Here is a 13,743-nt window from a genome sequence, read left to right as displayed (position 1 = left end):
GCCCTCAGGATGGCAGTCTATTCTTTTCACATCCTTGGAATTTCCCAGCACCCACAATATCCACCATCCTTCAGGAGCTTCCATGGGGGCCTCTAAGAGTCTGGGCCACATTAATGTATTTGGTGTCTTCTCTCCAGACCACTTTCCATAAAATTAAATAAAGCCCTGACTTGAGATAGCAGGATATATTACCTTAATTCCTTTATTTATTTTTTTAGCTTGCAAAACTCCTTTCCTACCAGGAATAACTCTTCCCACGGGTCAATTATTTTAAGATAATAATCTTAAAAAGGTAGGCATAATTGTCCACATTTTACAGATGTAAAAGCTGAGGCTTAAGAGGATCTGGAGAAATAGGAACCTTTGTACATTGTTGGTGGGAATATAAAATGGTGCAGCTGCTGTGGAAAATAGTTTGGTGATTCCTCAGAAAGTTAAGTTACTATGTGGCCAGTCAGAATTACCATGTGACCAGCAATTCCATTTCTTGGTATATATATCTAAAAGAATTGAAAAGAGGGACTCAGATATTTGTACACTAATGTTCATCGCAGCATTACTCACTATAGTCAAAAGGTAGAAGCAATTCAAGTGTCCACCAATAGATGAATGAATAAACAAAGTGTGGTGTATACATGCAATGAAATACTACTAAGTTATGAAAAGAAATGAAGTTTTGATATATGTTATAATACAGATGAACACTGAAAATATATTGAGTGAAATAAGTCAGATACAGGGAAGTGTACGTGGCTCAACTGATAGAGCGTCTGTCTACCATATGGAGGGGCTGAGGTTCAATCTCCAGGGCCTCCTGACCTGTGTGGTAAGCTGGCGCATGCACAGTGCTGCTGCACGCAAGGAGTGCCATGCCACGTAGGGGCACCCCTCCATAGGGGTGCCCTATGCACAAGGAGTGCGCCCTGCAAGGAGAGCTACCTGGCGTGAAAAAAGCATAGGCCACCCAGGAGTGGCACCGCACATATGGAGAGCTAACACAGCAAGATGTAGCAATAAAAAAGACACAGTTTCCCAGTGCTGCTGGATAATGCAAGCAGACTCAGAAGAACACAACAGCAAATGGACACAGAGAGCAGACAAATGGGGGGGTGGTGGAAGGGAAGAGAAATAAATAAAAAATAAAAAACTTAAAAAAAGCCAGATACAAAAGGATAAATATGTATGATTCCATTTATATGGTACACCTAGAATATGCAAATATATATATAGAGAAAGTAGATTATAGATTTCTAGAGGCCAAGGGCCAGGGGAAGGGGAATTATTGCCTAATGGGTACAGAGATTTGGTAATGGATAGTAGTGATGGCAGTACAATACTGACAATGTAATTGATATCATTGAAATGTATACAGTGAGACGGGTTAAAATGGGAAATTTTGTGTTGTATAAATGTTACCACAAAAGAATTTTTTTTTAAATTAAAAGAAACAAAAAACTGAGGCTTAGCAAGCAAGGTTAAGTGACTTCCCCAAGTTTAAACCTTGTATTAGCATTAAGTTGTCCAATGGCAGAGCCAGGATTCAAATTGAAGTATGTCTGACTGCAAAACTAGGGTTCTTTCCAGTGTGTCAAAATGCCCCCAGAATTCCAAGTCAGAAGGCCCAAGCACTAGATTCAACCTGGTCAATATTTCTTGAAATGTGGTCTTTGGACTACCCATCACAGAAATGCGTGAAGTGCCTATTACAAATGAATCTCCAGGGTCAGAATCTCTAGGGGCAGGTCTGGGGATCTTCACTAAAAAAAAAAAAAAAAAAAAAATTTCTCTGGATGATTCTTTGGTACACTCAGTTCCAATCACTAAACTTTTCCTTGTTCCCTGGAGCGGCAATGGCCTTTTATGTATTCCTGGTCTTCCCCTACACGCATGTATGCCTTACAGATCTCAAGGGCCACCTTTTTGTGAAATGGTCCCCTTCTCAGGCAGAATTAAGAATTCCTGCCTCTGTACTTCATTAAAATTTTGTTCATGTCTCTAATTTTTTACCTGTCACACTGTGTTATAATCATCTGTTTTCTAGACTGTTTCTCCCTATAGGCAAGTTAAGTGCTTCATTCATCTCATACCTAGAACCATCCCTGGTCTATAGCTTGTGTGCCATCAATGTGTACTGACTGAAGGGATAGAATACGCATTTACTGCATATTTGGCTTTAAGCATGAACTAATCATTAAGTTCCTTAGAGTGTTCTTTCTATATTAATATAATTTCCCCATACATCACTGGTATTCATGTCCATCAAGAACTTCCAGCAAACACGGAAATCCTAAAATCCCCTAGAATTACTGAAAAATAAAACCATAACCAAATGTTGCCTTCATCTTTGTCCTTTCTTTCCATCCTCTCTTCCCTTCTTCATTCTACTAGCTGACAGTCATTAATATATACCACTTCGTCCAGAATACAGCAAAAAAATTCCCAAGAGTAAGCCCCATATAAAACATTTTCACAGGATCGACAATTACATTAAAAACATTCATTCCATTTGCCCACTGAACATCCAAAACAAATACAAAACTGCAAGCTGAAAATAAAGTTAAGAAAAATTAATTAAGTTAAAAAAGGAAATATAGGAGGGAAGTGACCTTGGCTCAATGGATAGAGTGTCCGCCTACCACATGGGAGGTCCGTGGTTCAAACCCAGGACCTCCTTGACCCGTTTGGAGCTGGCCACACACAGTGCTGCTGTGCAGCAAGGAGTGTTATGCCACATGGGGTGTCCCCCACCTAGGGGAGCCCCACATGCAAGGAGTGCACCCCATAAGGTGAGTCGCACAGTGAAATAAAGTCCAGCCTGCCCAGGAGTGGCGCCGCACACAGGGAGAGCTGATGCAGCAAGATGATGCAACAAAATGACAGATTCCTGGTGCGGCTGACAAGAATACAAGCAGACACTGAAGAACACACAGCAAATGGACACAGAGAGCAGACAACTGGGGGCAGGGAGGAAGGAGAGAGAAATAAATAAATAAATAAATCTTTAAAAAAAAAATAGGAAAAGTGATAATGTTCACATAAAAGAACACCTTGAGGATAAGATTGTGACAATTTCTCATTGCAGAAATTATTCTTACAATATGCTAACAGAAGAGATTACTGTTGTGATGCAGTGCTTGAACAAGAATGATTAGCAAAAGTAGGTAACAAGCTCCATGGGTCTATCCTGAAGCGCATACAAGGTAGACAGAGACTGGGAAATGTACCCAGGCCCTAAATCCGACTTAAGGCATAAGATTAACCCCACTACATTCTGAATTCATAGAGCCAGGCCTGCACGGCCTGAGGCTGCACAGTTCAAAGCAATGCTCACATTTAAAGGAAACATGGTCTGCCCTGTCCTCTCTCCTCTAAAACAAAATGAGGAAGCAGATGTGGCTCAAGCGATTGGGCTCCCATCAACCATATGGAGGTCCTGGGTTTGATTCCTGGTGAAGGCAAGCTGGCCCGCGCTGCGGAGAGTTGGTGGCCCGCACTGCTTGAGAGCTGGAGCAGCAAGATGATGCAACAAAGGGAGATGCAGAGGAGAGACAGTGAGAGATGCAGCAGATGAGGGAGATAAGGTGGGTCAAGCAATTGAATGCCTCTCTCCCATACCGAAGGTCCTGAAGAGGTGCCTCCTAAAGAGAAAGATGAGAAGAATAAAGACAAGCAGAAAAAGAACACACAGCAAATGGACACAGAGAACAGACAGTAAGCGCAAACAACAATGGGGGAGAGGAGAAGGAAAAAAAAAGCGTTTGTGACTCAAGCAGTTGGGTGCCTGCCTCCCACATGGGAGGACCCAGGTTCAGTTTCCAATGCCTCCTACAGAAGATGAACAGATGCAATGAGCTGATGCAATGGGCAGGGAGCAGATGTAGCGTAAGTGTTTGGGCACCTGCCTTCCACACAAGAGGTCCCAGGTTGGGTTTCTGGTGCTTCCTGAAAAAGATGAGCAGACCACAAGCAGACACAACAAGCAGACAGACAAGTGGGCCATCTCCTGGGGGGAGACAACTTTATTAAAAAACAAACAAACAAAATCAATCATGAGGTATCACGCTAATAACAAAAGGTCTATGATGGACATCTTACAGTTAAAAAGCCAAAGTTGCGGTTGCTTTCTAACATGATAACTGTCACCAGTGTGGAACACTAAATAATAGGAAAAAACGTGACTCACATCTGAAGAAACTCCATACTGAGGTTTAAGAGTGTGTGTGCTTTGAGGGGGGACTGCTCTGTTCTTAGCAAGAACAGTAAGGTATAGTGATGATATGAAAAGCGGAATTTATAGAGGCTTTTCAAGGACAGTGGCTCCGAATTGGCACTCACACTCCCCCCAACAGCTTCTGAGGACAGAAATGAGGACTGACTACTGTGACTCAGGACCCTGTTGAGTTAACTCATTCCAGAACTGTCTATGTCTGCAATATAATACCCCATGGTTTACATGGGTTATGTATTTACCTGTCAAAAGCAGGAAGATATTGAGGTACATTTCTTATCTCTTCTGAAAAAGGAGTATCTGTTTAGGAACTACTCAGAAAATTTATTAAGTATGCACAAATACTTTTTCAGCTGGCATGCAATCAAAGTATGTATCACAAACCAGGGGAATTTTTTTGTTTTAAAGTCAGCAAGATCCCAGGGTAGGTAGTAGAGCATACTGGCTTAATAAGGGCTCAAGTCAGATTGCTCTTATTTAGATCTATCTTCTAGGTCACTAATTCTCCCTTCTGCTTTGTCCAATTTGCTGCTGAATACAATGAGTTTTTAATTTTAGTTGATATATCTTTCATTTCTAGAAGTTTTGTTTAGGACTTCTTCAAATCTACTATATGACTTTTATAATTTCCTGTCTACTTAAGATATTTTTTAGTTTGTCACATATTTCTTTAAATACAACAAGCATAGCTGTTTAAAAATCTGGGATCTTAATTGTATATGCATCTGTTTCTACTGCTTGTTGTTCTGATGGTTCTCCTTCATGTTGCTTTGTTTCCTCATGTACTGGTTTCCTTTGACTATTTGCTAGCTTTCACTCTTGAAAAAATTTCTAGAGAGGTTCTCTGAGACCTTTACTTCAAAGGAGGTTTTCTGTTTATTTCTGCCACACACCTAGGGGTGCTAATAGCCAGCTCCACTTCAAAAACTAAGTTCTCAGTATGAAGTTCCTTGCAGACTCAGGCCATGTACATTTAATCAGGAAGCAAATCTTCCTAAGCTAGTCTATGGCCACAACTTCTTCCTTTCCTTCTGCTTCTCTCTTCAGCTCCCTGAGATTGGAGGAGAGGTAACAGCTTTAGATGTGGTTTGCCCTTAGACTGAGAGTGAGCCCTCTAGGGTCTTAGCACGATAAGCAGGCTCTGGAGCTTGACTTCCACCCCTCTATCCTAAGAGTGGCATAGGCAAATACCCTCAGAGATTAGGAGCTTTGGTGCGCAGACATTCTGCTTTCCTCTTTGTTGTGGATTTCATCTAAAAATTGTCCTGGGAGTTCCCCATTGACTTTTTTTAACTCTTTGGTTCATTTGAAATAGTTTTAGAAATACTTTAAATAGCATTTTTCAGCAGAAGAGTTGATCTAAATGATCTTATCTGCTACTATTAGAAACTAAAAGCTGGCATCCTAATTATATCTTTTTTAAATGAAAAAAATATTAAAATTAAAATTATTTATTTATAACTTCAAAACAACTGCAATTTTAAGTTACCAAAACTGTGGATTTTGCATTTTGTATCCTTTCTCAATCAAGAAAAAATTATTTTTCAATGTTATATAAAATACACATAAAACAAGATAGATAATACATTATAAACTTGTAACAATGGCTCTAAATGCATTCATTATATTACATTTTTCTCATAAGCAATAGCTTGGTTATGGTACATACATAGCATAAAACTACTACTAAGATAATAAAGAAGAGACAAAAATACATGTTGGTGAGAAGCAGACTTGGCCCAAAGGATAGGGTGTCTGCCTACCACATGGGAGGTCCGCGGTTCAAACCCTGGGCCTCCTTGACCTCTGTGGAGCTGGCCCATGCGCAGTGCTGATGCATGCAAGGAGTGCCCTGCCACGTAGGGGTGTCCCCCGCATAGGGGAGCCCCATGCACAAGGAGTGTGCCCTGGAAGGAGAGCCACCCAGCACGAAAGAAAATGCAGCCTGCCCAAGAATGGCACTGCACACACGGAGAGCTGATACAAGATGACACAACAGAAAGAAATACAGATTCCTGGTGCCACTGATAAGGATAGAAGCAGTCACAGAAGAACACACAGTGAACGGACACAGAGAGCAGACAACTGGAGGGGGCGGTGGGAAGGGGATAGAAATAAATAAAAAATAAATCTTAAAAAAAACCCAACATGTTGGCTATGTGGTAACTTAGAAGCTACACTCCTTTCTACCCACTCTAAAAAAATTACATAATACTTAGAAAAAATGTCTTAAAAACTACATATTTTAATAAGAAATAAATTTTATAAAGAATGGTATTACTGAGAACCAAGGCATTCAGAGATTTCAGAAGTCATGATTTTTTTTTCCAGTTGACCCAAAATTTTGTCAACTAAGTTTTAAAAGTTTTTCAGAGACAACATTACTCTTAAATGTCACACATTTATCTCATATATTTACTTTCACCCAATAAAAGACCTATGATAAGCATCTAAAATGTCCATGTATAATATAGTTGAGATGAAACTCGATCAAATGCTGGCGCTGTTTTTAACAACTATCACCTCAAATGTTTGAGTGTTGCAAATTTATTCAACCAACTGAACAAAATAAAGATGAAAATGGCACAGCATTTTTGGGACATTGGAACTGTCCTGCATGACATTGCAATGATGGATACATGTCATTATACATTTTGTCATAACCTATAAAATTGCATGGGGCAGAGTGTAAACTATAACGTAAGCTATAGCCCATGGTTAGTAGCAGTGCTTCAACGTGTGCTCATCAATTATAACAAATGTACCACACTAATGAAAGATGTTGTCAATGTTCTTTACTCTCACTTGTAGGCAATTCTGAGATCCTAGTCTAGTTAAAGTTCATTCATTTTTGGTGTCTTCCTGTAAAATGAGGATAGTAATAACATTATTTATACCTCATGGGGCTATGTGGAAATTAAATGAATCCATGTAACATGCTTGGTCCAGCATGTGGCACATAGGAATGCACAGTAAATGTTAGCTTCTTTCTAATCATCACCAGTTCCATCACCAACACTGCCATGAGCATGACCAGTTGAGATGGATCATGCAACCCAAATGGCCTTTACTCAGGGTAAAGACAATTTCCAAGGACAGGAATAGTACAGATGGATAAAAACATTTAAGTGATAAATATAATCCCTTAGACTGACTCTCTGACTCCAAAGGACATGTAACAGGTATTTTGTAAGATTGGCTTTTATTCTAAAACTTGTTATTCATAAAGAAGACATCAAACTTAGATTGAGTTTTTGAAAATTCTAACAAACCACAATTACTGAATAGTGGGTTAAAGTTTTAGGGGCTTCTATCTTTAAAAATAGAGTAAAACTTTAAGTAGTTAGAATATCTGACAAAAGATTTTAATTAAATATAAGCCCCAAAGCCTTTCTGGACCCCTTCCTTCTAAACGAAGTCTTTTTAAAATGTGCTGAATCTTTTTTTATTGCTTTGGATTAAATCTAATTATCTGCCCTTAAAAAGCAGTGCATCCTTGTCTCAGTCATACCTCATTTTGTCAATAAGGAGGTTAAATTAGATGACTTTTCAAGTCTTCTATGAGTGCTATTACTTAACGTGTCCCTTATTTAAAAAAAAAAAAAAAGACTTAGAACCTTCAGGAGTCTCCCTGTCTTTTTCCTAATTATCTTTTATTTATTTATTTTTTGAGGTACCAGGTACCTCAGCCACGAGCCGCATCCGCTCCGCTGAGTTGGCTTATTCATTCGTTTTGCTTGTTGTTTGTTTTTTTCCCTAGGAGGCACTGGGAATCAAACCTGTGACCTCCCATGTGGGAAGCAGGCACTCAACAGCTTGAGCCACATTCGCTCCCTTCCTAATTATCTTTTTTCTTCTCTCTTACACTTCAGGATATAGAAGAATGAAGTGAGATTATTCTTACATGTAGGCCTATTTCTTATTGACTTACTTTCTTCTCAATATGTGAGCTGCCATACAATGCAAGTAAGATACTTAATACAAAAACTTAAACTTTCTGCTTATAATTAGTGAACAAGCTGGTTTTGGAATGCAGCTTTTATGAGTCAATTCATTCATTCGTCACTAGATTGGAGGACAAGATTTAGAGAATGAGCAGAATAAATCCTGCCCATGAGAAGTTAATAATCTAAGGTTGGGAAAGACACATAAATAACTGGGATCTGGTAAGAGGCACAGAAGTTAAGAGTTAGGCTCTAGAGGCTGATACTTAGATTTGAATCCTGACTCTGGCACTTATTAGCTATGTGAACTTGGATAAGTCACTTAACTTCTCTGGGACTCAGTTTCCTCATCTGTAAAATGAGAGTATTATCTATCTCATACGGCTGTTGTGGGGATTTAGTGAGTTAATTTATGTAAGAGCTTAGAAGAATGACGGGCACATAGCGCTCACTAAGTGGTAGATTTCATTATTATGGATATTATCACTGTACAGGAAGTATGTATGACTATAAAGCAAGAGAAGTGGATGTAAAACAAGGACATTACATCAAATGACCTCTAACTACACCTGCATTTCCACAATTCACTATTTGTCCTCTATTCTACCTCCCCACTCCTGCCATGTCACACTGCTTTAATTTCTGAGTCTTTGCTCAGTCCTCCACAGTGATCTCTTATTTTTTTAAGTGCCCGAAATATACTACTTGAATCGTCCAGTTTGTACATTATGTGCCTTCTGATTCTCTAAATGTATGTTTGGTGTACCTTAAGTTTTTATTATACCACACATAATACTATTATATATAACCTCATATTTCTTATTTCTGCCCATGCCTTATTTGGATTATGGAGTGGTTCCACTGTGCCTGAATAACAGCATGGAAGTTATTAAGTAAATTCTGATTGATTAATTGAAGGTACTCATAGATTAGGAGTTGACAAACTTATTCTGTAAAAGGCCAGACAGTATTTTTCACTTTGCAGGTCATATGTTCCTTGTCACAACTATCACAGGTACCCACCTCTGCTATTAAAGTGCTAAAGCAGCCATAGGTAAGATGTAAACAAATGGGTATGACCATATTCCAAGACAACTTTATTTACAAAAATAGGCCATAAGTTAAGTTTGGCCTGAGAGCTGTAGTTTGCTGACCCCTGCCATAGAGCCTTATGTAGAACTCGAAGTTACAAACTAGACCAGCTGAAATGTGGTATCGGTCATACTTTAAAGAAGAAAAAAAAAGTAAGTCCAGACCTTCTCCATCTTACAAGATTTTAAGCTGCTAGAAAGCAGGGACTAATATCTGTTACATAATCATAAATGTTATTTTCGTATTCCCTTTCCCCCCTCAATCTTTGATCTCTCATCATACAGGCAAGCAACTGGCCAATGAGAGTCTGCTGAATTCAAACAGAAGCTCTTGTTCTCACCATCAGGCTGTCACTTGTTGCTTCGTAGGTATCTTAAACTTTTTACACCTTGAACTACAAAGCTGATGACTGGAATTCACTCACCCAAGAAGCAAAGCAATTTTAGCTCTGCCATTGTGAGCTAATGTTTCTTAATTTTAATCCTCACATTTTCAATTAACATATAGATGCATCACATTCATCCATAAACAGAAAGAAAAAAGAGTAATTTCTTTAATGTACACCTGGGGAAGACAACTGTAATCTGGGTTTGTGCATTCAAACATAATGCAATTTAATTATTAGAACAATTTATTTATTTATTTTTAAGATACATAGATCACACACAATAGAGTAATTTAAAGCTACTGAGGACATGATGTGTAGCTGAGAAATTGTTTCAGGTATAGTTTTTTTTTTTTTTTTTAAATTCACGGTGCTTTATAATCTTTCAAAGACTGAAAATACAACATTCAGCAGGGCTTTGTTAACAATAAGGTGGCTCACCAATCTCTAACCTGGTTAGCGTCAGTAAGAGGGGACTACTTTTATAGGGACAAATACAATCTCAGAGATTAATTCATTTTTTTCCACCTTATTTAGAAAAAGGGGAAAGAATTAATTTTCCTTAAAAAACAATGCAAGACTATCAATTATTCTGATATCCAAATGAAAATAAAATGCTTAGTATTGTTCTGAGATCCAGAGTTCCATCCATATTAACATCTTTTTATCAAGATAATATAGGAACAAAGAACACTGTGAAAAAAATCCAGGGTTTCATTCATACTAACATCTTTAACTTCATGCTTTATAAAAATAGATGGAAGAGAAAAGGACTATCTAAATACAGCTAGAGCCCTTATTAAGAAAATTAACCTTAAGATATCAAAACAAAAAAAAAACTACACTCCAAAATGATACTAGATAAGCTTCCTGCTTGCCTCCTCCTTTCTGTCCCCGACTCTTGAAGTGATTTTGGAAATAAACAAAAGCATTTTTATAGACACAAGTTAACTTCTCTTACTCAAAACGTAGAAAAAAAAAGGGGAGTGTGTGAAAACCAAGTCCACACTGGTTACTGAAACAGTTCTGTGCTTCTAATTTTTCTTCTTGGTAAATTTATTACAGTGCAACTAAGGTATAATAGGCATGAGTCCAACAACTAAATAAAATATAGAAGTACAAGTTCTAAAGAAAATTGCCTGCTAAGCCCTTACATTCAGAGATCCATAAGGAAGATTTGGTTACATCGATAATCTAATTTTGATCTGGTGAAAGAGCATTTTTGTATTCCTGGAGAAAACCAATCTTACAGACTGATATTTTGGTATAATTGAGGGTTAATTAAATAGCAATGTGGCAATGTAGCCAATATGCTATAAAAATGCAATTTTTCTGTAGGATTAAACTTCAAAACTCAGTGATTTCACACTTGAAACAACCCAGTTAAAGTAAACAAAATCAGATTAAGTTGGTAGCTCCTGTATAAGCGCTAATGTCTTTTAAGAAAGATTTAAAAATTGGATCGTGACTGGATTGACTCTGTAATTTATGATCTGTTAGGCTAAAGTGGTGGAATTAATTCAAGAATTATACATTACCAAGTACATAAAGATAAAGATGTTGGTTTAAATGTTATTTTTGCATAAGTTTACTTACCGCCATATAAGCATTTGTTCCAACATACGTCTTGGCTATAGAATTCACCAGCTATGAGACAAAACAGTCTGTTAGAACAATATAAAGATAATGTGGAAATAAAATGGGCAATTATTCCTCATTTAACCTACAATCATCATTCCTATAAATCAACTAAAAATTATGTAAAAGGGAACAAATTTATCTACAAAGGCATTAAAAATGATTAAATCTCTCTTTTCTTTTGAATGTGATTTCCAATTTAAACAAACACAGCATTACAGTTTATAGCAGATAACCTTAAAACAATTCACTTAAGCAGGATGCTTATTGCTTTAGTACCCCAAACCCGCCTGATATAAAAAGTCAATTTGAAGTAGAATTTGAACACATTCATTTTTTAGTTAGAAGGCTCAAGATGTGAATGAAGCTCCATGCATTGCAAGAATGAAATGAACACTAAATACGCTGGAGGGATAACAGACTTTGACAACTCATAATACAACGATGACCTTCGCTTTGGTCTTCGTGTTTGGCTGGGAGTAAAGGTGGCTGCAATTCAAATCAACATCACAGCACGCTCATGGGTCACTATCACCAGGGTTCTCAGGGGAGGCCCAAAATGGAAATTAATTAAAATTTGTGCTGCACATTGTAATGGCCCTCCACCATTGTTGCTCCCAATATTAATTTTTATTGTGGGCCAGTTGGGCTCCCCAGGCACAGCTCCCTCTTTGCCCTCCCTTTTGTCTGGCCAAAACGTTTTCATATCAAAGCTGCATATCAATGAAGTTTGCCATTCGTAAGTAGTAATTACAATATCAGCAGTTTTTACTGCCATTAAACAATGAACAATCATATTCTGATGAAGGAAACTCACTCAGAGATTAAAAATGAATAACACACTCCCAGCCGAGGAGAAGATGCAGAGGTTCTGTTTATCTGGCGGCTAGGTGATTTTTCAATCCAGAGAGTAGATGGAAAATAAAAAGTGGTTGTTGCAGAAAGGAGAACAGACTGGGAGGCAAAAAGAGACCTACCTGAGTGCTAACTCCAAAATCACACAGCTTGACCTGTCCTCTTGTGTTTACTAGCATATTAGAAGGTTTCACATCTAAAAAGAGACCGGAAGAAAGTCCATGTAACTAATTTGGTTTCTATAGTGCTTGTTATAAAAAAAAGCACACACACACTTTATACCATATTGCAGAAATGACATCATCTGTTCAGCCAGAAATTCTAATCACAAATTTAATGCAAAGCATTTTATCCGGAGGCAAAATTTAAGGTCCTAATTCCTCTGCTTGCAACCATATTTGATTTCTACAAAAGCAAGCGTTTATCTCAAGTGAAAGTCAAATCAAATCTTGGCTTTGAAAACAGTAAATATACCCATCATTCTACGCTCCCCTTTGAGGAAAACTAGGAAGATAAGAAAATATAATCTTCTTGCAAATAACTTGCACAAAAAGGATTAGCTTTACTCTTAACGTGCAAATGTCAAACTACACCCCCTTCTTCCCCAAGAAGCAGTAACACCAAAGGGAAGCCGAAAAAAAGTAGCATATGTTACTGGTAAGAGGTTATATCTGAAAGAGATGAGAAAATGAATGCAGTTTTACTATTTCCTGCGTTTTACCTGACAAATATTACTTTAGATAAATCACCCAGAAATTTAGCTAAAAGATGTGGTGTGTTTGTGTGCATGCATGCCTATTCAGTCTGTTTTATTTATCCTTCTCTTCCCTTTCATCATTTTTGACTCCCTTACACCATTTTTGACTGCTGTTATTGTTAACAAAAGAATTGATATAGCCTTTCCCAAAGCAGTCAGTCGCTAAATAATGACACAAAGGGTTTCTGTGAAGCATCGTCAGTGACAACAATGAGCCTTTTCAGGAATTCAGGGAGCCCACACAAACCATCCAAGCAGGACAAGAGCGCAATACTTTTGATGATGCACAGCAGCACCTGCTTCCACACTTCTTCATCAGTGGCAAAAGTTGTCTAGAACAGACAACTGATTATGTTTACAACTGTAACTACCCCCAAAACTGGACAAGAGATTCATAATTTCTCATGTAACAGTGAAAAAAAAAATTTAATGAGTTAATTTTGCCCTGAATCTCTACCCTGCAAAAGAGTACTCAACAAAGTATCTTGCTGAGAGTAGGCACTCAATTCAAACTCCAAGTTCACTCTCAATAACCAACAATTATTGAGCCCCACTTATTATACATTAATGTGCTTGGCAATGTGCTGGGTGCATACATTAGTGTTGCCTGAATGAGTGACACTAGAATGTAAACTCTGTGAAGGCAATAACTTTGTCTTCTTTATTGTCTACATTACTCCCAGCCCTCACAATATGTCTGGCATACACTAAGTGTTTTGAATAAATATCTGTTGACTGAAAGAATGAATACATGAATGAAAAACCACAAGCATATAGCATTATTTTATGTTGAGGATTTTTTTTTCAGTGATGTGGGGTTAGCTATAGAACAGGTCTCTGTAGC

General features: G+C 37.9%; 1 protein-coding gene across 10 annotated transcripts in view; it reads right to left on the bottom strand.

The window, feature by feature from the left end:
- The window catches only part of MAP2K5 (mitogen-activated protein kinase kinase 5), a 300,226-nt gene that overhangs the window by 117,316 nt on the left and 169,167 nt on the right, over positions 1-13,743 (bottom strand). For all 10 annotated transcript variants that reach the window (XR_011648445.1, XR_009185129.2, XM_058294389.2 and 7 more), the window contains exons 14-15: positions 12,265-12,338; positions 11,246-11,296 (exon numbers count right to left, since the gene is read on the bottom strand). Coding sequence is in view for 8 of the 10 variants with exons in the window: in XM_058294389.2 (XP_058150372.1) it covers positions 11,246-11,296; positions 12,265-12,338 (125 nt within the window). In the remaining 2 variants the exon portion in view is untranslated. The remainder of the gene's footprint in view (positions 1-11,245; positions 11,297-12,264; positions 12,339-13,743) is intronic.

This window comes from Dasypus novemcinctus, chromosome 3 (assembly GCF_030445035.2).
Source record: "Dasypus novemcinctus isolate mDasNov1 chromosome 3, mDasNov1.1.hap2, whole genome shotgun sequence".
Lineage (NCBI taxonomy): Eukaryota > Metazoa > Chordata > Mammalia > Cingulata > Dasypodidae > Dasypus > Dasypus novemcinctus.
The sequence above is the reverse complement of the archived record's forward strand: the minus strand, read 5'-3'. Positions and strand labels throughout refer to the sequence as shown.